The 25,234-nt window shown below is 50.8% G+C and overlaps 1 protein-coding gene across 8 annotated transcripts in view; it reads left to right on the top strand.

Moving 5' to 3' along the window:
- C8H11orf65 (chromosome 8 C11orf65 homolog) overlaps positions 1 to 25,234 on the top strand; it is a 356,377-nt gene that overhangs the window by 241,352 nt on the left and 89,791 nt on the right. For all 8 annotated transcript variants that reach the window (XM_085621519.1, XM_085621523.1, XM_085621520.1 and 5 more), the window contains one exon: positions 4,272 to 4,442. In XM_085621519.1, the coding sequence (XP_085477645.1) occupies positions 4,272 to 4,442 (171 nt within the window). The remainder of the gene's footprint in view (positions 1 to 4,271; positions 4,443 to 25,234) is intronic.

The raw sequence follows: 25,234 nt of genomic DNA, 5'->3' as shown, positions 1-25,234 counted from the left end.
TGTAGGAAAGTATGATCTGCTTTCCTGGTTACCCCCACTTATAGCTGGTGTCATTATGTTTTTGTGATGAGTCTGGCTGGGATCCTGCTAATCAGGACCCCAGCCACTGTGCTTCCTCCCTAAATTTGACATGGTAGGTACGTTGGTACCTCCACAATTGGCTACTGGTATACCCTTGTAAGTCACTAGTATATGGTGCTAAGGTACCCAGGGCATAGGTACAACAAGGATATCCCATTGGCTGCAGCATGTATTATGCCACTCATGAGAGACCACTCAAACTGTGACTACAGGCCTGCCATTGCAGCCTGTGTAAGCTGGTGCTAGCACCACTTACGACAGATATACGTTTTCTTATATCGGCGGTCATTGAACTTAGAACCCATAAGTCATCTCTAAGGCAGACTTTTCAATCCTGAAGGCAGGGTGCTGGTTATGAGTGTGAAGGTGCCCTGCATGAGCAGGATACCTTCTGCAAACCCCGGAGTCGATTCTCCAGGCTTTGTAAGTGCGGTCAGCCATTTTGATACATATAGTGGCCATGCATCATTACGCGATGGCTAACTATATATTGGCTCTGCCCTACCGTGGCATGTTTGGTATCAAACATGTTGGAATCATACCCCAACACCGTTACTGGTGTTGGAGGTATGATTCCATGCACTGGGGGAGCTCCTCCGGGAAGCCCCCAGTTCTTCCGGGAACAGCCTTCCAGGGCCTTCCAGGGTCTGCCAGCAAGCTAGTGCTGCTCCCGACCCCAGAATCGATTCTGCTCTCCTGCTGTTGAGCTAAGCTCGAGCAGGGGAAGGTAGAATAATGTGCCACCAGACTGCTTTGAAGGGCACATTTGGTGCCTTCCTTGCATACTCTAGTTAGAACTAGTTCTGGGAGCCCTTGGCTCCCGCTATGGTGCGAAATTGGATAAAGGACATGGGAGTACCTCCCTTCAGTCCAGCCCCTCTGGGAGGGACCCCTGGGTCATCCTAACCCCTTTCTTAGGGTGTGGGTGGGTCCTCGGATACTTTGTGGGACAAGACTCAAGCCTGAAACCACGTCACTCTTCGACCGTCTGGACACTTGGACTTCGCTGACCTTCGCCTGGAACCAAGACTGCATCAAGGAAGACTCCTGTTGCTCCTTGTCTCGCTGTTCTCCAAGCCTCCTTCGTATGTGTCTGTGCTTCTTCCAGGATCTTCAACAGACCTGTGGAAATCAAGGACAACCGAAGTAATCTCCCTCGGAGTGAAGGAGTCACTCCCTTGCATCTGCAGGCACTGCAACGGAGCTGATCGGTCTGCTGCTCCTGACGTCCCACACTTTCAAAGGCTCAGCAACACAGGTGGTGGTTCTGCAACTCCCTCAAGGCCTGACATGTCCTCTCCGCAATTTTGAGGCCAGAATCCCTCGTTGGAACTGCCGGGACAAAACCCCTGTGCACCGCGTTGACTTGCCATGGCCAAGGTTTGTTGGCACTGCACTACAAGAAGCACCCACCTCCAGCATTTTTTCCTGACAAGATCTTCGTCCTAACCGCATCCTCTGCACCTTGGGCCTTCTTCTTTGGTGAGCTGCTTGAGGTCCTCTTGCGACTAATGTGCCTTCGGCCTGTGGGTCCTCCTGAGGGTCTTCTCTTCCTTCAGTGGACTCCCCTGCTTGCTCGGGCCTGCTCTGACTCTCCTGCACTTGGTGAGTCCCTTGGACCTTGCTGGTCCCAACGTTGCTCCTTCATTGTCTTCCATGTCTGTTGCTGCTGCCAAGGCTTGTTGGTGCTCGCGCTGGAAATTGACACCCTGGTTCTAAACTTCTGACATGGGCCAGCTTGTGAACGGCTCCTGGTCTTCCTCAGCATCACCTGGTCCTCGCAGCTGCAGCAACAAGGTCACCGTCATCACTCCTGCATCTTCCGCCATCGGTGGTCATTGATCTTCCGTGCCTCCTGGTCACCTCGGAGTGTCATAGACTCTGTTGCATCTGTTTGCAGGTTCTTCTCTTCAAGAATCCACCCTTAGATTCCACCGGACTCTTGCACAGTCTTCGCCGGCGGCATCTTTTCTGAAGTCTTCCATTGTGGTCTACGGCAGTTTCCGACGTCACTTTGCACCTATGCACCCGGCTTCCCTGCTGTAGGTATCCTAGTTCCTGGGGTATCCATGGGTGGGGTGACTCTCCAAACTTCTGTCTTCGACATGGTTTCTTCAGTTTCCACTGGTAAGGGTCCTTCATCTTAAAACCTGCACCCACGACTTTTCCATTGACTTGCATTGAGTACGTGCCTGTGTTTCCACTCTGCACACAGCCTCCGTGAGGTTCCTGGGTACGTACCTCGGGTGGTTCCTTGTGTCCCCAGCTCTTCTGAGTCTCCTTGTCCAAGTCCTGACTTCGGTCGCAGTTCGCATTCCACCTCTTTAGAATATGGTTTGGTCTCCCCCTGGAGACCACTGTGTTTTTGTTCTTACATACCTGTTGTACATTTTAAATACTGTGTGTATTGTGTTGATATCTCTGAGTAGGAGATAAACCAATGTGTTAGTGAGTGTTGTATAATAAATATACATATTTTTATAAATACACCGTGTGGTTCTTTTTTCATTTAACCTACAGTACATGATTAGATCTGGTAAAACAAGCTGCTTAACTCTGCTGAACTAAGCCTGAAGGCTGCTCTTCACAGCTACCACTTAGAGAGGTTTCTATGGTTGTCTAAGACCACTAAAATCACCATAAGAGTTGTCTGGATTAGTGCAAGGTGCTTCACTTAAGATAGGCCTCCCCCTGCATTGTGGGAGTTGCGTCGTACTTGCGACACCACTCCAGCAATGCGTGACTTTTGCGTCAACAGATGCATCAGAAATTCTGACGCATCTGTCAATCCTTGCGCCATGGTGCGCCGTATTGTAAATACGGCGCATCCATAGTGGCACAAGGGTTTCTAATGGTAGCTCAGGGAAAGTGACACATCTTTATAGATGCGTCACTTACTTGTAAATCTACCCCCAAGTTTCTCCAGATACTCAAGCCCTGTTACATAACTAATGCCCTACTACAGACAGTCTTTACCTGTATCAAACCCCTGACAGTCATTGAACCTACATTGAGAAATGAAGTGGATATGAGTAGAAAAGTGGGCACTGTTTACTCTATGGAGTGAGTTTACTCTATACCACAGTGTTTGCAGACAGTAACACTCAAATGAGAAATACACCACAGAGTATTAAAAAAGTATCTACTAAGAATAGTGTACACTCTATACAAAATCCAATCTGTCTAAAATCTGTCCAAAGAGTGACTATTCACTTACAAAGGTTTGAAGGTGCTAAAGATCATACTACCTGCAGCGTTCATACTGTGATGAAAACTTTACAGATAACACATCTTCTGAAGCAAAGCAAGCACTTGTACAAAGGTTAGTTCCCAGTGCACAAAGTCTTCTATGTTATGTAGAAACTGTGATGATGGGATGATTCTGTCTAACTCCACACTGCTTATAATACTTAATATGTTGTACTTAGAATCTTTGCCATGTTGGAAACCTTTTCAGCAGGGCCAAAACACGTGTGTGGAACACGGTGAACACAAGTAGTCAACTATCACCTGCACACAGAGCTACTGTTCAGTCCAAAGATTTATAACGTGTTCAATATTCTACATACCTATGATGCATTAGGAGCACATGTGTTTTGTAAACACTTCCACCTGTTATCTGGACACAGGCTTTACACCTGCCACTATAAAATAAACTAACACACTCTTTGGATGATGTAATCAGAGATATCATCAGTGATATCACAAATGATGTCATAGGACATGTCATAAGTGATTTAATATGTAAAGTCGTAAGCAGTGCATGGCGGGGATGCAAGTTCTAGTTAGTTCCACTAACTAGAACTGGTGAATTTATGTGTTTTTTTTTTAGTTTTTAAAACATTAATGTTGTCACTGACACATTCACACAATTAACGTAACTTTAAACTTTGTTTATTTTTAGTAAATATATAAATATACATAGATGTAGATGTACAGATAGATATATTAATATATATATAAATGTATGTATGTATATTTATATTTACAAACCTATGTGGTGGAGCAATAGAAATGTAAGTTAAGACTTCACAGGGATAGGATGCTTGTACTTTGGCTTCATATACTAAAGCAACATTTGTTTGTACAACAGTAGTAAAGAAAACTATATTAAAAGGGGTGTTCAAAAAATGCCTGTAAAAGACAGTTTCCCACAAGCTAAATGTACTGTACATCTCTCACTCACTCAGGTATTATGAAGGTAGCCTGCATGCAGAGACATCCGAACCAAACACTGCTGTCCTCATCCAACGAGCTACACAAGGTCTAATAAACTCAGCAGAACTACACGGACCAGACAGTGTGATGGACTGGGAAGTGGATGAGCTGCTCAACTGGACAAATGCACTAAACTTTGAAGAGTAAGTACAATTACATGGATGTCAGTAGTATTTATATAGGCTAACATAGTCAAAAGGCTGGAGAGCACTGCACAGGGTGAAATACAAATAATCAGTCAACAAATAATCAGAGAGGTAGCTGTGTTGAGGGATCAGAAGTGGATTCTTACTCCATTGTGATGTAGTGTTCTTGAAAGTGCTAAGCCTTCAGCTCTTTCCTAAATTGGACCATGGCTGGTACGTTATAAGTGGATACAGGGATGTTGCTGTAGTTCCTAGGTTCAGGTCACCATGGATGCATAAGTTTGAATATTTTGTAAAACAGGTATAATACACTGTTCAGAAAAGTGTTTGGAAATGTTCCATTACTGGGTGATGGCGTGTAGATGAGGAGAAACTAGCAGGAAAATGTTGGGCTAGGGTTGCATTTGACAAAGTGGGATTCAAAAGCTTGTATGGAAACATTCTGCTCTTTGATGAGTGTTGTTGTTTCATTTCCTTAAATATGATGGCTAAGCTGCCTCCTCTTTTACCTGTGCAGGTGTAAGTATTGATGTAATAGACTTAATGGATAGCTTCATGCATTATTGCTGCCCTGTGTTCCCCATCCATGATTAATGTGTGAAGAGCAAGTCAGGTTCTGTCTCTGGCAGTAGGTCGAAGATGCTTTATTTGTTCATTGAGCGAGCATTTAATAGCAGGCAGTTTTAGAGCTAGGTTGTATTTGGAGGTGGAGTGATTTAAGGCTAGAGGTGAGTAAGTATTGTTCTTCTGTTCTGTTCGAGGAGTCTTAGGGAGGCATTTTGTGGGGTCTACACACGTGGGAGGTGGGAGACTGTTTGAGATTGTGACACTGGGAGTTTTAGCAGTCTTTGAAAAGGGGATGTGCAGACCAAGATGTTTGTGTGTTAGTAAAAGAGATGCAAGATTAGGAGGAGAGTTGTGTAGTGTTTTTCATTTGTATCTATTAAAGGGGGAAATTGATACGTTTTCTGGATTTCTTTCCAAAACACAGCCTAGCAAAAGGCATTCTAGACCCTCTGGCACCAAGGACTTGTCAGTATGCCAACCTGAGACAGAAAGCTAGATGGACTGCAACCACTTCACAACACACTGAGCAATACTTGAGTGAGTTGCATTTTAGGCAATGATCAATCCTGTGAGAGATCACAGGACTAGGTAGTGAAATCTAAACCCTTTTTCATCAAGGAAAGGCAAACTCAAAAACACTAAGCAAACAGAAATAGATGTATTACAAATCAAAACCCTATCCTAGTGCATATAATTTAAGTAATAACTATTATTTTAGCGAATTAGTGGTAATTATATTTATCAGGAGGGTGAATAATAAAAAAATAACATAATAACATTGTTATTGTTTCATAAAGCTTCTTTATATCAATATTTTCAACCCAACCTTTCTCTGGGCTAAGCTAAACTTCGCACCATAAGCAGCCTACTTCGATTTTCAAAAGATGGTTTACACCTGCATCCCCTCTTCTGAACAATAGAGCCAATGTTCAGCAACGTAGCAGTGTCTGCTATGCTCATCAGTGTCTGCAGACAGGTAGGTAAGCCACCAATTGAAGGCTGAATGTATTTCCCTGTAGCCTTTTTCCAAGGAAGGTGATTGGAGCTCTACAGAGCCATTCTGTCTTGAGTTTGCTGTATGCAGTTCCTTTCTATCTCATTACACTCTGTTCTTAATTTGTATGTTTGTATCTGAACATTTTCACAATAAACACGTAGCAGACAGACAGACCCCGGCTGCCATTCACTTACATTCTGTAAAACCTTGCCTATTGCTTAAAAATAATACATGAAAAGTGAAGTTAGTTTCTAGTTAACCTTGTTCATTATTTTAAAAACAATCACAGGAAAGGAAAATTCAATCCATACAGAAAAACATAAATATATTCATGCAGACTCAATTATCATTTTGTAATAAATAACAATATGAATAAATGTGAGTTTATATTTGAAACCTATACTTAAACAAACAGTATATATAATTCGAGAATGGGGATATCTAGAAGAGAAAATACATGATAACTTTAACAAAGAAATATGAGTGAAAGATGGGGATGGAGTTTTAAGGCTCAGATTTCTGAAGTGGATAAGACACTGATGGCTGAGAGGTGTTTCTGCATCTATGAACTGTGTATTTGGAGTGTTATTTGCTTGGAAAGTGTGAGTGTAAGAAATTGAGTTGTTAACTTTGCAATTAATTTCTGAGTCAATACATGTTGGCATTGTGGAATTGGGGGAGGGTTTCTGCTAGATGTTAGGATGCGGAGTGCTGCAATGTGGGTGTCAGTGCATGCATTCATGAAGAGCTACTGCCTTGACAACCAGGTCTCGCGAGAAAGACTTTTCAGCTGCTCGGTCCTGCAAGACGTTTTGGTCCGAGCCCACTCCACAGAACAGCGACCTGGGAAGGTACTGATTTGGTATCTATTCTAAAATGAGGAATCTGTGGTTAGAAGATAGAGTATCCACCATATCAAAGGTAAATAACTAGTTCTTCTGATAGATATTTCTAACCACAGATTTTTCACCTTTAGAATAGATGCCAAAGCTGCAAGTATCTCTCCCAGTAGTGTGTCTGTGGAATTTGAATCAGATGAGCAAGTTACTTACCTTCAATAATGCTCTTTCTGGGGGGAGGAGCCTAGCGCTTGACCAAGATGGCCGCGTGAGCCTTGAGCTCCCGCTACCCTCGCGCCCTCCGGCAATCATCCTGTCCTAAATCCTGATTTTCATGCACGGAATCCTGCCGATGAGTCACAGCTGGGGCGATTGACGTTGTCCGGGCTGAGATCGCCCACCGGGGACCGAAGTTGTGCATGGCGGAAGATTGCGGCCTACCTCCGAAGGATGCCAGGGGCTTGCGTTGGCAGGATGCCCGGCCACTAATTGAACAACAGCGGCCTAGGGAGGTGTGAACTGACGGACCGATGCCGCTGCATTTTCACTTTCGCTTTCTCGCCCCTTTGTTTGCGCTGGGTTGGGAGCGCTTCATGCAGATCCGCTGTTGTCTGGAAGACCTCCACTCGGTCCTGACTGGCTGCTGAAGTCCGAGTTGACCCTGTTTCCTCTAGCTGAGTGAGGGACGTCTATTTGCGACTGACCGTCCTGCAGTTCGGGATGTCGACCAAATCGGAGGCAGACAGGTCGAAGTCCATGACTACCAGGCGGGGAGGCTATACCCAATCCAACAATATGGATCGTTATGCCCAGCAGAAAGGGTCACCTGGTGGATCGGGACAGTCGCTGGAGGCACAGAAGGCCGATTCGCCCCCAGCCTCGGAGTTATCATTGCAGGATATCAAGGGGGCGATAGATGGGATGCAAACATCGATTGGGCGACAGTTTGAGGCCCTGGCGCACAAGGTGGACACAATCTTGGTGGATGTCAACTTGACTCGCGCGGACCTGGGCAAAACCAATGAGCGGGTCAAGTCCCTGGACCTCAAGACTACTGGCCTTGCGGACGATGTCTCGGAACTCCAGGCTGAGGTTCGTAAGTTACGAACCGCGAATGACCTCTCCGCCCGCCGGCTTGAAGACTTTGAAGGTCGGGCCCGGCGCAACAATGTGCGCCTTATTGGGGTCCCGGAAACCTCAGAGGAGCACTCCGTGGATTTACTTGTCGAGGACTTGGTGGTGAATCATCTTGCGCCTAAGGGCCTCGGCAGGTTTTTTGCGGTGGAGCAGGCTCACCGAGTGCCTGGCGGACGGCCTAAGGTGGGAGCCCCCCCGCGGCCGATTGTAGCCCGGATCTTTAATTTCCGGGATCGAGACGCTATCCTGCAAGCATCGAGGGTGACAGGCCCGGTGCCTTTTCAGAATGCCTCCGTGAGCTTCTATCCTGACTTCACCCAGATGGTGCAGAAACAGAGGCAAAGTTTTTTGGGGGTAAAACGGCGGCTTCGGGAGATGGACCTGAAGTATGCCATGCTTTTCCCCGCCAGGCTACGTGTGGTGTACGACGATCGGACTTTCTTCTTCGAATCACCGGACATGGCAGGGGACTGGTTAGATGCGCTCCCGCGGCGACAGCCTGGCCGGGACAGCGTGGATGGAGCGGCAGGAGACCGAGATGGCCAGAAGTGATATCTCCGGTGTCGGCTGGTTTTTGACTCAGCTCCGGACAGTGATTCGCACCTTACTGCAGTAATGGGAGGGCGGCGGGGGGAAGATAGGAGCTCTTTCCTCCCTTGGGGTACTTTTCGTAGATTTGTTTTTGATAGGGCGACAGGCACACTGCAAGTTGGGGGGGCTTAGTAAGCTGACGCAGGGGTGCAGGGAGGGGGGGGGGGATTCGGGATGTGGGGGTTGTTGTTGGGGGTTGTTTTCTTTTCTTGCAAGGCGTAGCAATGGTTGTCAGTATTGTCCGATCGTGGTTCTCTGGGGGGGGTGGGGGTCTCTTTGTGTTCAGGGATGGGGGATAGGGGCTTAAACATAATTAGCTGGAATGTTAATGGCTTAGGGGATCGTATTAAACGGGGGATAGTCCTGCAATTCTTGAAACGGACCTCGCCAGATGTGGTCCTCCTGCAGGAGACCCACCTTATAGGGAATATGTGTTATGCACTTAACAGAAAGGGTTACAAATTCATTGCTCACTCGGGGTTCTCCACGGGCTCCAGGGGTGCGGGCATACTCGTCAGAGCTTCCCTACCATTTGAGGTTGACTCCACCATTGCTGATGACAGGGGGCGCTTTGTGGCTGTGGCGGGGAGGTGGGAGGGCAGAACGTTGGTATTGGTTTCTGTTTATGTCCCTCCAGCCCTGCAGGCCTCCACGTTTGCTGATCTGGGCAAGGCCTTGTTGGAACTCCCCGAAGGGCTGCTAGTGGTGGGAGGAGACTTCAATGCGGTTGGTTCTGGAACGCTCGATAGGCACCCGCCCAGAGACATCGGGGGTGCTCAGAAGTGGCTTCCCGACTTTATAGATACTTTTGGTCTGGTAGATTGTTGGAGGCTACGGCACCCCACTCAGAGACAATATACCTTCCATTCCGGGGCCCACGGGAGTCTCTCTCGGATTGATTACTTGCTCACTCTGGCTGCCCACGCCTCTTTGGTGTCTGAGGCTAGGCACATGGCACGGGGCATATCTGATCATTCACCGGTGTGGGCCCGTCTTGATAGTGGCCGGGTGGTGGGGGGCAGGGTGGCTCCCATTAACCCCTGGTACTTTCGTGACCCCAAGATGCGCAGTGCGTTGCTGAAGACAGTTGACCACTATTTTCAAGAAAATCAGGGTTCAGTTGAATCAGCGGTGTCCCTATGGGAAGCTTTTAAGACGGTATTGAGAGGGGAGGCCCTTTCCTTGGTAGTGGCCGCCAAGCGGCGGAGAGACGCTGAGGTGACACAAGTAGAGGGCGAGATAGCGGCTTTAGAAGTGGCCTTGGGAGAGGATGTTGCAACGGCCACACTGCATAATTTGAGCTTGAAGCAATTGGAATATAGGGACCTGGTGACTAACGCTGCCAAGACCCTCAATAGAGAGCAGCAGGGTCGATTGTACGATGTTGGTGATAAGGCCGGGAAATTGCTGGCGTGGTTGGATAAAAAAGAGCGTGTTAATCGTGTGGTGCCGGAGTTGTCGACGGATGGGGGAGAGGTTGTCACTGATCCCGACGGTATAGTTCAGTGTTTCTCGGACTATTTTCGTACGGTATACACCTCGGTCTCGGACAGGCCCACTGAGGACTCGTGTGACCTTCTGCGAGACATCACTCTGCCCTGCCTTTCTGCCATTGAAAGGGATGACCTCGATGGGGATATAACGGTAGATGAAGTGGCGTGTGCTATCCGAGCGTTGCGCTCCGGTAAGGCTTCGGGCCCAAATGGTTTGCCGATTGAGCTGTACAAGCTCCATCCTGATAAGTTGGCTCCTCACCTGCGCGCCATGTACGTGGAGGCGCGGGCGAATGGGTTTCTTCCGCTCGATCAACGGCTGGCGACGATTGTGGTAATACACAAAGACGGTAAGCCCCGGGACAAGTGTGGCTCCTATCGGCCGATATCACTTCTCAACGCCGAGCCGAAAATCCTTGCTAAGATCCTTGCTAACCGCTTGGTCCGGGTGCTTGGCGACTTGATCCACCGGATCAGTCGGGCTTTATCCCGCACCGTAACACTGCACTGAATCTTAGACACCTTCATGGAGTGATTGCTAGGGCGGGCACGATACGAGAGCCGGCTATCGTGGCGTCCCTCGATGCCACGATGGCCTTCGATACGGTGGAGTGGGCATACCTATGGGCTGTGCTAGCCAAGTTCGGCTTTGGGCCTGGATTTGTAGGCTGGGTGAGGTTGCTCTATGAGGGGCCTCTTGCTAGCGTCGTGGTGAACGGGCGGGCGTCGACACCGTTCGAGCTCGGGAGAGGCACCCGGCAGGGCTGTCCCCTGTCGCCGTTGTTGTTCGCCCTTGCCCTTGAGCCGTTGGCGGCGTTGATACGATGGCACCTGGATATACGTGGGCTTCGTTGGTCGCCTGACCACGAGGACCGTATTTCACTCTACGCCGATGATATTCTGCTATACCTCGCCTCGCCTAAGAAATCTCTGATAGTGGTTTGTGACGTCTTGACTTCTTTTGGTAGGAACTCTGGTCTTGTCATCTATTGGGGGAAGTCATACTTGTATGTCCTGTGTGGGGATGTCCCGCGCACCTGCTCGATCCAGATAGCCCGGCAGGGCTTTTTGTATTTGGGGATCTATATTTCCACCGACCCCATTTTACGATACGAGAAGAACTTGCTCCCTCCCTTGGCACGTCTGCGACGGGACGTGGCGGGCTGGCGGCGGTTGCCGCTTTCCCCCCTTGGCCGTGCCGCCCTGTTTAAAATGATGTCTCTTCCCCGTTTCCTCTATGCCCTGCAGAATACCCTTGACTTGGTCCCGGCCAGTTATTTCCGCGAGGTCGAAAGCCACCAGCGCGCGCTATTGTGGGAAGGGCGTCCGCGCATAGCGATTGCTAAGTTGACGCTTCCGTGGTACGACGGTGGTATCGCGCTTCCAGACATTCGACGTTATTACTGGGCCACCCAGTTGAGCGCGATTAACCATGGTGTGTATGGTCCGGCGCTGAGCCCTGGCTTCGCCATGGACCGCTGGTTGCTGCGTGGGGGCAATTACCACAGAGCGTTGTACTCGAAGTCGTCCGACTTAACCCTTACGGGGCCCACCAGGGTGGCCGTGCGTGTATGGAAGGTGGCGACGGATTCACTGGGCTGGAAGGGTAAGCTTACCCTTGCCACCCCTCTGTTTGACTCCGATATTCTGGGAAAGCTTTGGCATACAAAAGGGTTTGCGAAGTGGGACCTGATCGGTATATCCAGGGTTGGAGACCTTTTGGTTAAGGGTAGGATAAAGTCATTCGAGGAGCTGCAGAAGGAATATAAGCTAGGGAACTCGGAGTTCTTCCGCTACGCCCAAGTGTGCCACGCCTTGCGGTCAGTCCTGGTAGAAGGTGAGAAGGTGCCTGAGTCCTCCCCGTTGGAGGACCGGATCCTGGACGGCCATATGCCAGAGAGTACGATCTCGCTCATTTATAAGAAACTTATTAATGTTCGGGCGGATCTTCTTCTAGGGTTGCGCGACCAATGGATCAGGGATGGCCTTGAACTGGACGACGAGGATTGGCAGTATGCAGTTTCTTCTCCCAAAGAGGTCGCGATCCCCGCGCGCCTGCGGCTGGTGCAGCTTAAAATACTCCATAGGGTCTACGTGACGGGGCCTAGGCTGGTCCATATGGGTTTCTCTGAGGAGGGCTTATGTAAGAGAGGCTGTGGTATGGTGGGCACCTTCCTACATATTATTTGGGAATGCGGTGTGATCATGGAGTTTTGGAGGCGAGTACACGAGGTGATGGGGGAGGTGACGGGCATCGTCATGCAGCCTGAGGCGCGGTGCTGTCTCCTGAATGTTTGGGGTCCTACTGACCACGACGCGGCACAGACCCAATGGGTGACCTTAGGGAATATGGTAGCCAAGCACGACATCGCACGTCTGTGGGGCTCTAATAGGCCACCTACATTGACAGCGTGGATGGAAAACATGGATTGGAGCATGTTTAGGGAGAAGACAGTGTATTGTGCTCGAGGGCGCCCTCGGAAATGGCACTCTGTATGGGGGCGATGGAACCAGTACAGAGGGGGCATATGCCTGCCCCCAGACCCGGACCCGCCCGAGGAGCAGCTCTCCCCTTAGCCCCCTTTTTCCGGCTTAGACCTCTTTGCTGAATGTGTTTGTCCTCTTGAGTCCCTGAATTCCCCTCCTTTCCCTCACTATAAATCTGTGTCTGTTGGACGAAACGGGGCTCGCTCCCCCTGATGGGAACCCTTTTGGTGCTTATGGTGATTACCGCCTTGCTTGTGTTCTGGTTTGGATTTGTGTTTATTTAAAACAGAAACTTTGCCTACCCTGTCAGTGAAATGTGGACACCCGTATGTGTTGTGTTTCTAAAGCTGCCGTACCTCCGGGTTGTCGGCTGAATAGCTGTGTCACTGATTTGCAAAATAAAGGTTTTGGAAAAAAAAAAAAAAAAAAATAATGCTCTTTCTGGCAAAGAGACTATCTAATCACAGATTCCTCACCTTTTGAATATTCCCCAGGCGTCAGGCTGGATCTGAAAACTTTAAAGCAGAACCTTGGCATACCATCAGGCGGCGGCATACCATCAAGTGGCACCATGCAGCTCCATATTGACACGATTCTGCTACAGAAATGATTTGCGGAGCCTATATAGGAACCACTCCTGTGTGCGGACGACAGTTGCTTATGAGGCTGTCTGCACCTCCACACGCAGTGCCCAAAAGCAAATTAGTTGTGACCAGTGTGCAGATTCCTAGACTGGGATCTTATTAACTGATAGACCTCAATCACAGAACGGGAAGGTTGGGAGGGTTGGTGAGGAATCTGCGGCTAGTCACTATTAGAAAGAGTGTTACCAAAAGTAAGTAACCTGTTCTGATAGAGAATTCTAGCTGCAGATTTCTCACCTTTTGAACAGATACCAAAGCAATACCTCTTTGGAAGTGGGGCTGTGAATGAACTCAAACCAGAGAGTCCTGCAGGACTGAGTGGGCAAAATGCCCTTCTTGGTGAACCTGACTGCCCAGGCTATATTGCATCATTAAGGTATGGAGGGATGCCCACGTAGCCACCTGGCACATGTCTAGGACAGGGACTCTATATGCTAACGCAGTGGTAGCAGCTTTGACCCTGGTAGAATGAGTGTGCAATCCTACTGGATGCTGCTTTTTGGCCAGTACGTGACAGATCTTAATGCAGAGCACGATCCAGCAGGAGACGGGTTTCTTCTGCCTTGCCTATTTTTGCTCCAGAGAACCCCCACAAAGAGCTGATCATCCACCCAGTGTTCTTTGGTACTGTAGGAGGCTGGCTTAGTAAATGGTGCACACTAAGGAGTGATGCACCTTGCACTAATCCAGCCAACCCTTATGGTGATTTTAGTGGTCTTTGACAACCTTAGTAAGCTCTCAAAGTGGTAGCTGTGGAGAGCAGCCTTCAGGTTTATCTCGGAGTGTAAAGCAGCTTGTTTTACCACATTTAATCGGCAGTGCAGATTAGATGAAAAGAACCACACAGTGTTTTATAAAAATAGGTCTATTTATTACACAACACAATCAATAACACATTGATAGAGCTCCTGCTCGGAGATATCAACAATACACACAAGAATATTTCAAAATAATCAGATAAGTAGCACAAATATACACTGGTCTCCAAGGGGAGACCCAACCATATACTAAGAAAGTGGAATGCAAACTGCAAAGGAGAACAGGACTTGGACCAGATGACTCAGAGGAGCTTGGGCCACAAGGAACCACCCAAGGTAAGTAGCCAGGAACCTCACGGAGGCTGTGTGCAGAGTGGAAACACAGCCGAGGAACGCGAGAAGATGCAAACGTTGCGACCAGCAAGGTTCAAGGGACTCACCAAGTGCTGAAAGGTCAGAGCGGGACCGAGCAAGCAGGGGAAACCACTGACGCAAAGGAAAACCCTTGAGAGGACCCACAGGCCGAAGGCCCAGGAGTCGCAAGAGGACCTCAGGCAGCTCGCCCAAGATGGATGCCCACAGTGCAGAGGATGCAGTGAGGATGCTGATCTTCGAGGGATGAGGTGCTGGAGCTTTTAGTAGACTGAAGATCTCTGGAGTGCAGAGCCAACAAGCCCTGACAATAGCAAGTGGACACCCTGCACAGGGATGGGGTCCCAGCAGCTCCACGAGAGATACTGTCCTCAAAATAGCTGAGAAGACAGGTTAGGCCTCTAGGGAGCTGCAGAACCACCACCTGTGTTGCTGGGCCTTCAGAAAGTCTGTAAGATGACAGGAGCAGCAGACCGGTCAGCTTCTTTGCGGTTCCTGCAGATGCATAGGAGGGACTCTTTCACTCCAAGGGAGATTACTTTGGATGTCCTTGATGCCCACAGGCCTTCTGGAGAATCTGGATTAAGCTCAGACAGAGACAACGCAGAAGACTTGAAGAACAGCGAGACCAGGAGTCTTCCTTGATGCAGTCGGAGTCCCAGTCGAAGTCCAATGAAGTCCAAGTGTCCAGACGGTCAAAGTGTATCTTTGTTTCCGTGGTGAGTCTTGTTCCACAACAAATCTAAGGACCCACTCACAGGAGAGCCCTTAAGTACCCTAGAGAAAGAGTTGGAATGACTCGGGGGTCCTTCCCAGAGGAGGGGCTAGACAGAGGGGAGGATACTCCCTTGTCCTTTGTCCAGTTTCGCCCTAGAGCGGGAACCTAGGGTTCCTGAACTCCCTTAAACTGGAGTATGAAAGGAGGGTACCAAATGTGCACTTCAAAGTAGTCTTGTTGCACAGGCAAGCGCCCCCACCCCAGCCCAATACACTAAGTCCTGTCTGGGAGGTGGTCACACCTTCCTGTGACAGGAAACCTATTGTTCTACCTTTCCCTGCCAGACCTCTGCTCAGCAGTAGGAGGGCAGAATCGTGTCTGTGGTCGGCAGCAGCACTTGCTTGCTGGCAGACCCTGAAAGGCTGTTATCGGGAGTACAGGGGGGACCACTAGGGAGCCCCCAGTACATGGGATCATACTTAAGCATCGGAATCGGTGTTGGGGTATGATTCCAATATGTTTGATACCAAACATGACGAGGTTTGGTACAGCCACTATATAGTTAGACATCTCGTAATGACTGATGTCCACCATATACCTTAAAATGGCTGACAGCAGTTATAAAGCCTGGAGAACCGACTCTGGGGTTTGTAGGGGTGTCCTGCTCATGCAGAGGCACCCTCACACTTGTAACCAAGCACCCTGCCCTTAGAACAGAAGAGCCTGCCATAAGGGTGACTTATAGGTTTTAAGTGCAGCGACCTCAGATATAAGGAAACGTATATCTGTTGTGAGAGGGGCAAGCGCCAACTCGCAACGGCAGGCCTGTAGTCACAGTTTAAGTGGACTCCCATGGATGGCACTCTACATGCTGCAGCCCATGGGAGACCCCTCCCTGGTGTACCTATGCCCTGGGTACCTCAGTACCATATACACATGACTTAAAAGGGTACACCAGTAGCCAATTGTGGAGGTACCAAAATACTTCCAGAGTCAATTTAGGGGAGAGAGCACAGATGCTGCGGTCCTGATTGGCAGGAACACAGCAAACTAAGTCAAAAACATACTGACACTAGGCAAAAAGTGGGGGTAACCATGAAAGCAGATCCTACTCTCCTACAGGTACCATGAATGTAAAAGCTGATTGCTCTTTTGGCATCCAAGCGTTGCAGCTTCTCCTCCTCCTAAAAGGGGTGAGGTGGAGCATAGAATGCTGGCAGTGTGATGGTTTGACCAACGTGGAACAGTGTCACAACTTTTGGTGTAAATGACACACGCATCTGCAGAAACAGTTTGGGAAGAAAGTAATGTATGGTGGTTTGGCAGAAAGAGCCTGAAGCTCACTTACTTGCTGTGCGAGGTGATGGCAATGAGGAAGACTATCTGAATCGTCAGGCGCTGTAAGGGATAGCTGTGGAGCGGCGTGAACAGAGTGCACAAAAAATAGGTGAGGACCAGATTAAGGTCCCATTGAGGCATTACAAAGGGAGAAGGAGGGAAACATATGATGTAGCACTTTCAAAATCTCATCACAACTGTTGACTTCAGTAATGAGGGCTGATCTGGCAATCATAAGAAGGTGGGAAGGGATGAAATATAACCTTTAAATGTACCCGGACCAAAGCTTTGCTGGGCAAGAGACTGAACAAACGACAGAAAGATAATTTGGCCTGGAGGGGGTCAATCTGGTTTTTGCCACCACAAGCCACAAATTTGTCCCCAAGACATGTGCTTACAGTTTTTGTTTAGGGACACCAGGATGCCAAGATGACAGCAACCAAATCCAGAGGAAGGTCAAAGGTGTTCAGCTGTCGCTGTTCAATCTCAAAGCATGAAGGTGGTGATTGTGAAAGCCCGAGTGGAGAACAGTTCTCTGTTGCTGTGACAGCAGGTCCTCCAGGAGTGGCGGCCTGATCGGAAAACAAATGCTCAAGCCCAGGAGGTCTGGATACCATACTCTCCATGCCCAATTCAAACCCACTAGGATGACTTGTAGCAGTCAGTCCTGATCTTCTTGAAAACGTGCGGCAGGAGTGGCAGAAAGGCATACTGGAGTCCTGAGTTTCACTTGAGGGGGGGAACAAGAGACCCCTTGGAAACGTCAATCAGCAGAAGTCCTGACATCTCAGTGGTGTCGAATAGATGGAGCCAAGATTTTCCCATTTGCAGAAGAGACCTTACACTCTGGATGCAATTGCGATTCATGATCCTCTTGGGGTCGATGGCTGAGTTTGTCTGCCCTGGAATTCAAAGAGCCTGCCAGATTGTTTACCACCAGGAAGATCCCTTGGTTGTCAGCCATGTCCAGAAACGCAGGTTCTCCTGGCACAGGGTCCATGACCCCACCCTGCCCTGTTTGTTGCAGTACCACATGACAGTAGTGTCGGACGTGAGCATCTGTACTAGCGTCCTCTTGATGGATGGTTAGAAGGAAGGTTTTCAATGCCAAACGGATGGTCCTGAACTCCAGTGGAGTCTCAGCACCCATATGAACTTCCTGAAGACAAGAGGCCTCTGATCTCCACCTCTCCCAAATGGCCGCCCAACAGAGAAGCAATGCTTCAGTCACCACTGTCAGTTAAGGGTGGGGAGGAGAGTGGAGTCTGCTGCTGACCGAAACATGGTTCAGTAACCACCACTGCAGTTCTTTTGCCATCTCCTCTGAAATTTAAACATGTCAGAGAGGTACCCTTGATGTTGGAGCCACTGAAACATTAGGTCCCACTACAGAGACCCCATATATCACCTGGTGTGCTCAACCAGCAGGATGCAAGAGGCCATCAGTCCCAGCAGCCTCAGAGTCAACTGCTCTGAAATACAGGACTGAGGCTGAAAGATCAGGATCATAGCCTGAATGTCTTGGACTCTCTTTCTTAGAGGAAAGACATAAAACTGAAACATGTCTAAAATGGCTCTGATAAAAGGGAGCGTCTGAGGAGGAGTCAGGTGTGTTTCCGCACGTTAATAGTGAACCCCAAAGATGAAAGAAGGTTCAACATAGTCTAGAGGGGGTTGACGACTGCCTGGGGTGAGCCCACCTTAAACATCCAGTTGTCAAGATAGGGGAAGACTGGCACCAACGCCATCACTTTAATGAACATGTGAAGAGCACTAGTGAAACGAAAGTGGAGCACAGCAAACTAAAAATGCTCCTGTCCAAACACAAACTGCATGTTGTGTCGGTGGGCCGGGACGGTGGTTATATGGAAAAAGTTGCCCTGCACAGTTCAATGCTACTGTCTGGTCTCCAGGGTCTAGAGCACACAAGACCTCGGCCAATGCGAGGATTTCAATTATTTCCTTGCAGAGTAAGGCGTTGAGAGGGTGCAGGTCTAGAATATGTCAAAGGTCTCCATCCTTCTTGGACATCAGAAAATAGTGCGAGTAACAACCACATCCTACTTCTTGCCCTGGCACCTTCTTGACCCTTTCTACCCCACAGTAAAGAGGCACAGATCGGACCCAATAGTGAGCAACACACAAGCTTTATAAGAATATCTCGAGCACTCAACAACCACTGCTTGCACATAGCCAATGGCTCATGCATGACATAGCCCCAAATAGCAGAATCACATTTTAAGTCACTGTGCCAACCCTCTCCTCAATGCCCCGACACGCAATTTGTGAACCTCACATATCACAGTGAAGATTCATTACTCTATCACATATCCAGAATAAGAGCTTTACCCTTCCTACCAGTCTACGATTGGTTTTTAACCATGTTTGCAAAGTCCTAGCACAGCTTTTTATGGTCACTGTCCCGCGCACTTCTTGAATTCATCAAGAATTGCATGTACCCCAACACCAATAAACTTTCAGTGCAGCTCCAGTGTTACCTGCACTCACTAAGTGTACTGCATCCAAGTAATAAAGCCTCACATTGGGAAAAACGGTCGCAGAAATTATGGTTTGTACATAATAAACCTATGTTTTTGACCTCTCTCAATTTTTCCCAAGTCACACGCATGATATAAGTCTTTAAAAAGTTTTGTTATACAGCAATAATGAAGACGGGTCACTAAAGTGTACTTACAATGAAAAAGCACAACAAATGATCACAGAAGGGATCTGACCACAAAACATAGGTCCTGATGAAGGCCTAAGACCTGTAAGGGCATCAAAGGCTGAAACATGTCGACCATTTACGTGTGATGCTAAGGACAGTTAGTATGTCCCAACAACATCACCACTTCACATTTTAACCTTACCCCTATACTTCATGTTCACATTAAAATTAACTTTCAAAGGTATAGGAGATAATTATATATATCTGAAAGAAACACGTTAGTTAGACTCCTCACCTTAGAATATCCCCAGGCGTCAGGCTGGATCCGGAAAGATTTTTTGTAGCAATACCCCTTGCGCGTCGCTAGGCGTCGTCTGCGGCTCTGCGTCTGTCGTTGGCGTCGTGTGCCGGAATGACGTCGTCGGAGTACTTAGACGCCGCCCACGCGCGCTGACGTCAGTTCTTGTTCTTCTTTTTTCCGCGCCAGACAGCGCCGATCCGGGAATAGCTTACCCCTTTTCTTTTACTCTTTTTGGTCTTCTGTCGACTCGACTCTGGTGCCGGTAGGATGCCCGGGTTTAAAGCCTGTGACTCCTGTCATCGACTGATGTCGGTGACAGACCACCATCGCCGGTGCCTTTACTGCCTGGGGGCCGACCACGACGCGGAGTCGTGCCCCAATTGTCAGGCCTTGACCTCGAAGGCTAGGCGGGAGCGGTCCCGTAAGCTTCTCGAGCTTCGGCACTCGGCTACGCGCCGCTTACGGTCCCGGTCCAGGAGGAGGTCCAAGGACCGGTCGCGGAGCCGCAGTCACCATCATCGCTCGTCAGGCTCGAAGTCTTCGGGTAAGTCGAAGCGATCTAAGAAGTCCAAGAGGCGACACCGCTCTTCGGACTCCCCTCGCCGGTCGCGCGACTCGTACGAGGGTCAGGGTGGTCCCACCCCCGCGGCTCAGTCGGAGCCACAGGAGCAGCGTCCGTCCCCATACCCGCCGGTCCCTGGGACTGATGCGACTCCGGCGGAGGTCAGTGCCTTCCTCTCGGCCATGAGGGGCCTGGCTCCGCCGTCGACACCTGCCAGCGCGCCTTCGGGCACCGCGGGCTCGACTGGGCGACCTCACGTGCCGGCGGCTCCGGCCCCGGCGCCGTCGACTACTTCGGTCCCGACGCCGCAGGTCCCCGAGGGATCCAGGCCTGGGTCTCTGCTGGCGCCGGTCGACCTCACGACACCTCCTCCGCCGACACCGGTTCCGCCCCCGGCGCCGTCTCCGGACGACGCCGTTCCCCGGTTTAGCCGTTGACCAGGCCCGGCGCCAGTGCGGCGCCGCTTGACGCTGCACCCGACGCCGATGGATGAGCGTTTCATCTACCGCCCGGCTCCGATCATTCCTCCTGTTTATCAGGAATCTGATGACGGGGGCGACTGGGAGGGGTCTGAGGACCCTCTGGCCATACAGGGCCAACTTTCACAGGACTGGGCAGACGAACTGGGGGATGCCAGTGGTCTGGACACTTCCCCGGATGCTGGTTTCATCTCTCCTCCGACTGTGGCCTCGGAGGAAGGTGCAGCTTTTTCAGTGGTGCTGCGCAAGGCGGCCGCAGCCCTGGGGCTCGAGCTGCCTGCTGTGGCTGTGAGGACTAACGTCCTCACAGAGGTGCTTCAACCGTCAGCAAGCTCCACTGAGCCTCTGCTGCAGTTCAATGAGGCCCTCACAGACGTTCTGCAGGGCACTTGGTCCAAGCCCTCCACAGTTCCTCCTGTGGATCAGAACGTGGCCCGGTGCCACCGCCCTGCTCCGGGCGACCCCAGTTTCCTGTCCCAACACCCCACCCCCGAGAGTCTGGTTATCCAGGCCTCCACTTCCCAATCCTCCTTCCCGTCCGCTCCTCCGGATCGGGAATCCAAGAGGCTAGAACAGTTCGGAAAGAAGCTGTTCTCTTCCCTGAGTTTGGGCCTGCGGTCTTTGAACACCGCTTGCCTCTTGGACCGTTTCTCTCACTCTCTGTGGGATACGGTGGAGGACGTGCTGCCCCTGTGTCCGGAGGAGGCCCGAACACGTCTCTCCCAGGCGCTTGCTGACGGGCGAGATGCAGCACGACATGCCATACGGTGTGGACTAGACACCACGGACTCGCTGGGTAGGGCGATTTCCACCACGGTGGCGCTCCGGCGCCACGCCTGGCTGCGGTTCACGTCTTTTTCGGGGGATGTCCAGAGTTCCCTCATGGATATGCCCTTTGATGGCACTCGCCTTTTTGGTGAGAAGGCAGATAGTGCGCTGGCTCATTTTAAGGACTCCCGAGCTACGGCCAGGTCCTTGGGTCTCACGGCCCCACGGCCGCAAACTTCCACCTTTCGCCCCTTTCGTGGCCAAGGAAGGGGCGCCTCGTCACGTCCGCCTAGCCACCGTCCGCAGACCCAACCTGCATGCGGTCGCGGACGTGGATTCTGCCGTGGCGGTACTGGAGGACAACGTGCCTGTCAGTCCACATCCACCCCGGCAGCATCCGCCTCAAAGCCCTCCTAGTCCGAGCTTTCAGGCCCATTCCACACCAGTGGGCGGCAGAGTTCGCCATCACCTGCTCCACTGGCGATCCATAACTTCAGACAGGTGGGTGCTGCAAATCGTCCGAAGGGGCTACTCCCTCCCCTTTGAGACGACCCCTCCAGCCATGCCACCGCAGAGCCACCGTATATCGGCGGATCACTTGAATCTTCTGCGGGAGGAAGTTATGGCCCTCTTGGCCAAAGAGGCCGTCGAGCCCGTTCCTGGTCCAGAAGTAGGCCGTGGTTGCTATTCCCACTACTTTCTGGTTCCCAAGAAGGGCAAAGGGGGCCTACGCCCTATCTTGGACCTCAGGAGCATCATCGCCTTCCTCCGGAAGGAACGGTTCAAGATGCTAACTTTAGCTCAGGTTCTGGCTGCCCTCGACCCTGGAGACTGGATGGTAGCTTTGGACTTGCAGGATGCCTATTTTCACATCCCCGTCCTGCCGGCCCACCGGCGTTACCTGCGGTTCACGGTGGGCCAAGAGCACTTTCAGTTCACCGTGCTCCCCTTCGGCCTCACCAGTGCCCCTCGGGTGTTCACAAAAGTGATGGCGGTGGTCGCAGCTCATCTGCGCAGATCAGGGGTCCCAGTCTTCCCCTATCTCGACGACTGGCTGTTGAAGGCGGGCTCGCCCCAGTAGGTCGTCTCCCACCTCCAGACTACGGCAGACCTCCTGCATTCGCTGGGGTTCTCCATCAACGTGCCGAAGTCACACCTGAGACCCTCCCAGAAACTTCTCTTCATCGGAGCGGTTCTCGATTCGGCGCAGTTCCGGGCTTATCCTCCGGAACAGCGGGTCTGGGATATTCAGGCTCTGATTCCCATCTTTCGGCCTCTATCCTGGGTTTCGGTCAGGTTGGTGCTGCGGCTTCTGGGGCTGATGGCCTCCTGCATCCTGTTGGTGTATTACGCCAGGTGACGCATGCGGGCTCTGCAGTGGGACCTGAAGTTTCAGTGGGCCCAGCATCGAGGCAACCTGTCCGACCATGTCTTGATCTCGGAGGGCACTGCGAAACAGTTGCAGTGGTGGCTCGCGGACCGCGATTGGGTCAGGGGCAGATGCCTCTCCCTACCCCAACCGGAGCACGTAGTAGTGACGGACGCGTCCCTCCTGGGATGGGGGGGCCATATGGGAGAGGCGGAGATCAGAGGCCTCTGGTCTCCGGCGGAGTCTCAACTCCACATCAATCTGTTGGAGCTGAGAGCGATCCGGCTTGCACTGAAAGCCTTCCTTCCCTCTGTCCGGGGAAGTGTCGTGCAGGTGTTCACGGACAACACCACCGCCATGTGGTATTGCAACAAACAGGGCGGGGTGGGGTCGTGGACCCTTTGTCAGGAGGCTCTGCGCCTCTGGACATGGCTGGAACACCAGGGCATCATCCTGGTGGTTCAACATCTGGCGGGCTCTCTGAACGCCAGAGCGGACGAACTCAGCCGCCGGTGCATGATGGATCATGAATGGCGTCTTAACTCGGATGTGGCGCAAGGTCTCTTTCTGCAGTGGGGAGAGCCTTGGTTGGATCTATTCGCCCCCCGAAGAGAACGCGCAATGTCAGCAGTTCTGCACGTTGGAATTTCCAAGGCGGCACTCGCTCGGAGACGCTTTTCGTCGCATGTGGAGTTGCGGTCTGTTGTACGCCTTTCCGCCTATACCACTTCTGCCCAGAGTGCTGAAGAAGATCAGGCGCGACCGGGCCCAAGTCATCTTAGTGGCTCCGGATTGGGCACGAAGGTACTGGTATCCCGAGCTACTCAGTATGTCAATCGATCCTCCATGCGTGGAGATTGAGCGGCGACAGTTGATGCCATTTGACTTGCCTCCTGAAGTCTGTGATGTGATTCTGGCAGCCAGGCGTCCCTCCACAAAATCGGTATACGCCTGCAGGTGGAACAAATTTGTGGCATGGTGCACAGCAAAGGCTGTGGATCCCCTTTCCGCCCCTCTTTCTGAGGTTCTACTCTTTCTTCTTTCTTTGGCCCAGCATGGCTCTGCTCTGGGCACCTTGAAAGGTTATCTTTCTGCAATCTCTGCTTTCTTACGGCTTCCTGATCAGCCTTCTCTTTTCAAGTCCCCTGTTGTTTCGCGCTTTCTTAAAGGCATTACTCACATGTTTCCTCCTGTCCCCTTCGTAATGCCTCAGTGGGATTTGAATCTTCTCTTGACCTTTCTGATGTGCGCTCCCTTTGAGACCCTTCACAATTGTCCACTTCGTCTTCTGACTCTTAAGACTGCTTTCCTGGTGGCTATCACCTCGGCTAGACGGGTGAGTGAGCTCCAGGCTCTGTCATCTAAGCCCCCCTTTCTTTCTGTTCATCCGGACAAGGTTGTCCTCCGGACTCGTCCATCTTTTCTTCCGAAAGTGGTGACCCCCTTTCACATCGGGCAATCGGTCACTTTGCCCACCTTCTTTCCGCCTCCGCATCCTTTGAAAGAGGAAGAGAGGCTCCACCGTCTGGACCCAAAACGTGCACTGTCCTTTTATTTGGACCACACCAGACAGTTCCGGGTGGACGACCAACATTTTTGATGGATACGTAGGTGCTAAGAAGGGGAGAGCCGTACACAAACGGACCATCTCACGGTGGGTCGTCTTGTGTATAAAAGTTTGTTACTCCTTGGCAAAAAAGGACCCTCCTGTTGGGCTGAGAGCCCATTCCACCCGGGCCACGGCGGTGACTACTGCCCTGGGATGGGGAGTTCCCTTGCAGGACATCTGTCAGGCGGCGACGTGGGCCTCACTGCACACGTTCGCCAAGCACTATTGCCTGGACAGCCAAGTCCGGAGAGATGGCTTCTTTGGCCGTTCTTTTCTCCAGGACTTTCTGGTGTGATCTTGGTTCGCAGACCCTCCACCGGCATTGGTATTGCTGGGGTATCTATTCTAAGGTGAGGAATCTAACTAACGTGTTTCTTTCAGATGAACAAGTTACTTACCTTCGGTAACGATGTATCTGTAAGAAACATTAGTTAGTTAGATTCCTCACCGACCCACCCATCCTCCCCGCTCTGCGAACCGACATCTAGGGTTAAGGTCATCCTGTTCAGGGCCCTAGACTTTTTGGCACCAGTGTCGGTCTCTTGCATGGCTCTGCGTTCCTGGCGCGGAAAGCTATGTACAAGAACTGACGTCAGCGCGCGAGGGCGGCGTCTAAGTACTCCGACGTCATTCCGGCGCACGACGCCAAGGACGGATGCGAACCCGCAGACGACGCCTAGTGACGTGCAAGGGGTATTGCTACAAAAAATCTTTCCGGATCCAGCCTGACGCCTGGGGATATTCTAAGGTGAGGAATCTAACTAACTAATATTTCTTACAGATACATCGTTACCGAAGGTAAGTAACTTGTTCTTCACTGCACAGATCCCACTAGTACCTCTCTCCGGATGGAGGCGATACTGAACTGGCGAAGCAAGTACCCAGGTGCGGAACCCAATGATGACACTACCCAATAAGACATCCTAGTGGCAATTACTTACACCACCGGCGCTAATTACTAGTTGTGGACTTCCAGAAAACTACTCAAGGGACCCTAGTTTCGAGACCAGTGCAGTTTACTCTTCTTTTGATTCATGATGATACGATTTATGGAAGCTGGGTGAACCCCCACAGCCCTTCACGCTTCTATCT

Source organism: Triturus cristatus, chromosome 8, assembly GCF_964204655.1.
Source record: "Triturus cristatus chromosome 8, aTriCri1.1, whole genome shotgun sequence".
Lineage (NCBI taxonomy): Eukaryota > Metazoa > Chordata > Amphibia > Caudata > Salamandridae > Triturus > Triturus cristatus.
This window is presented reverse-complemented; position numbering and strand designations above follow the sequence as displayed.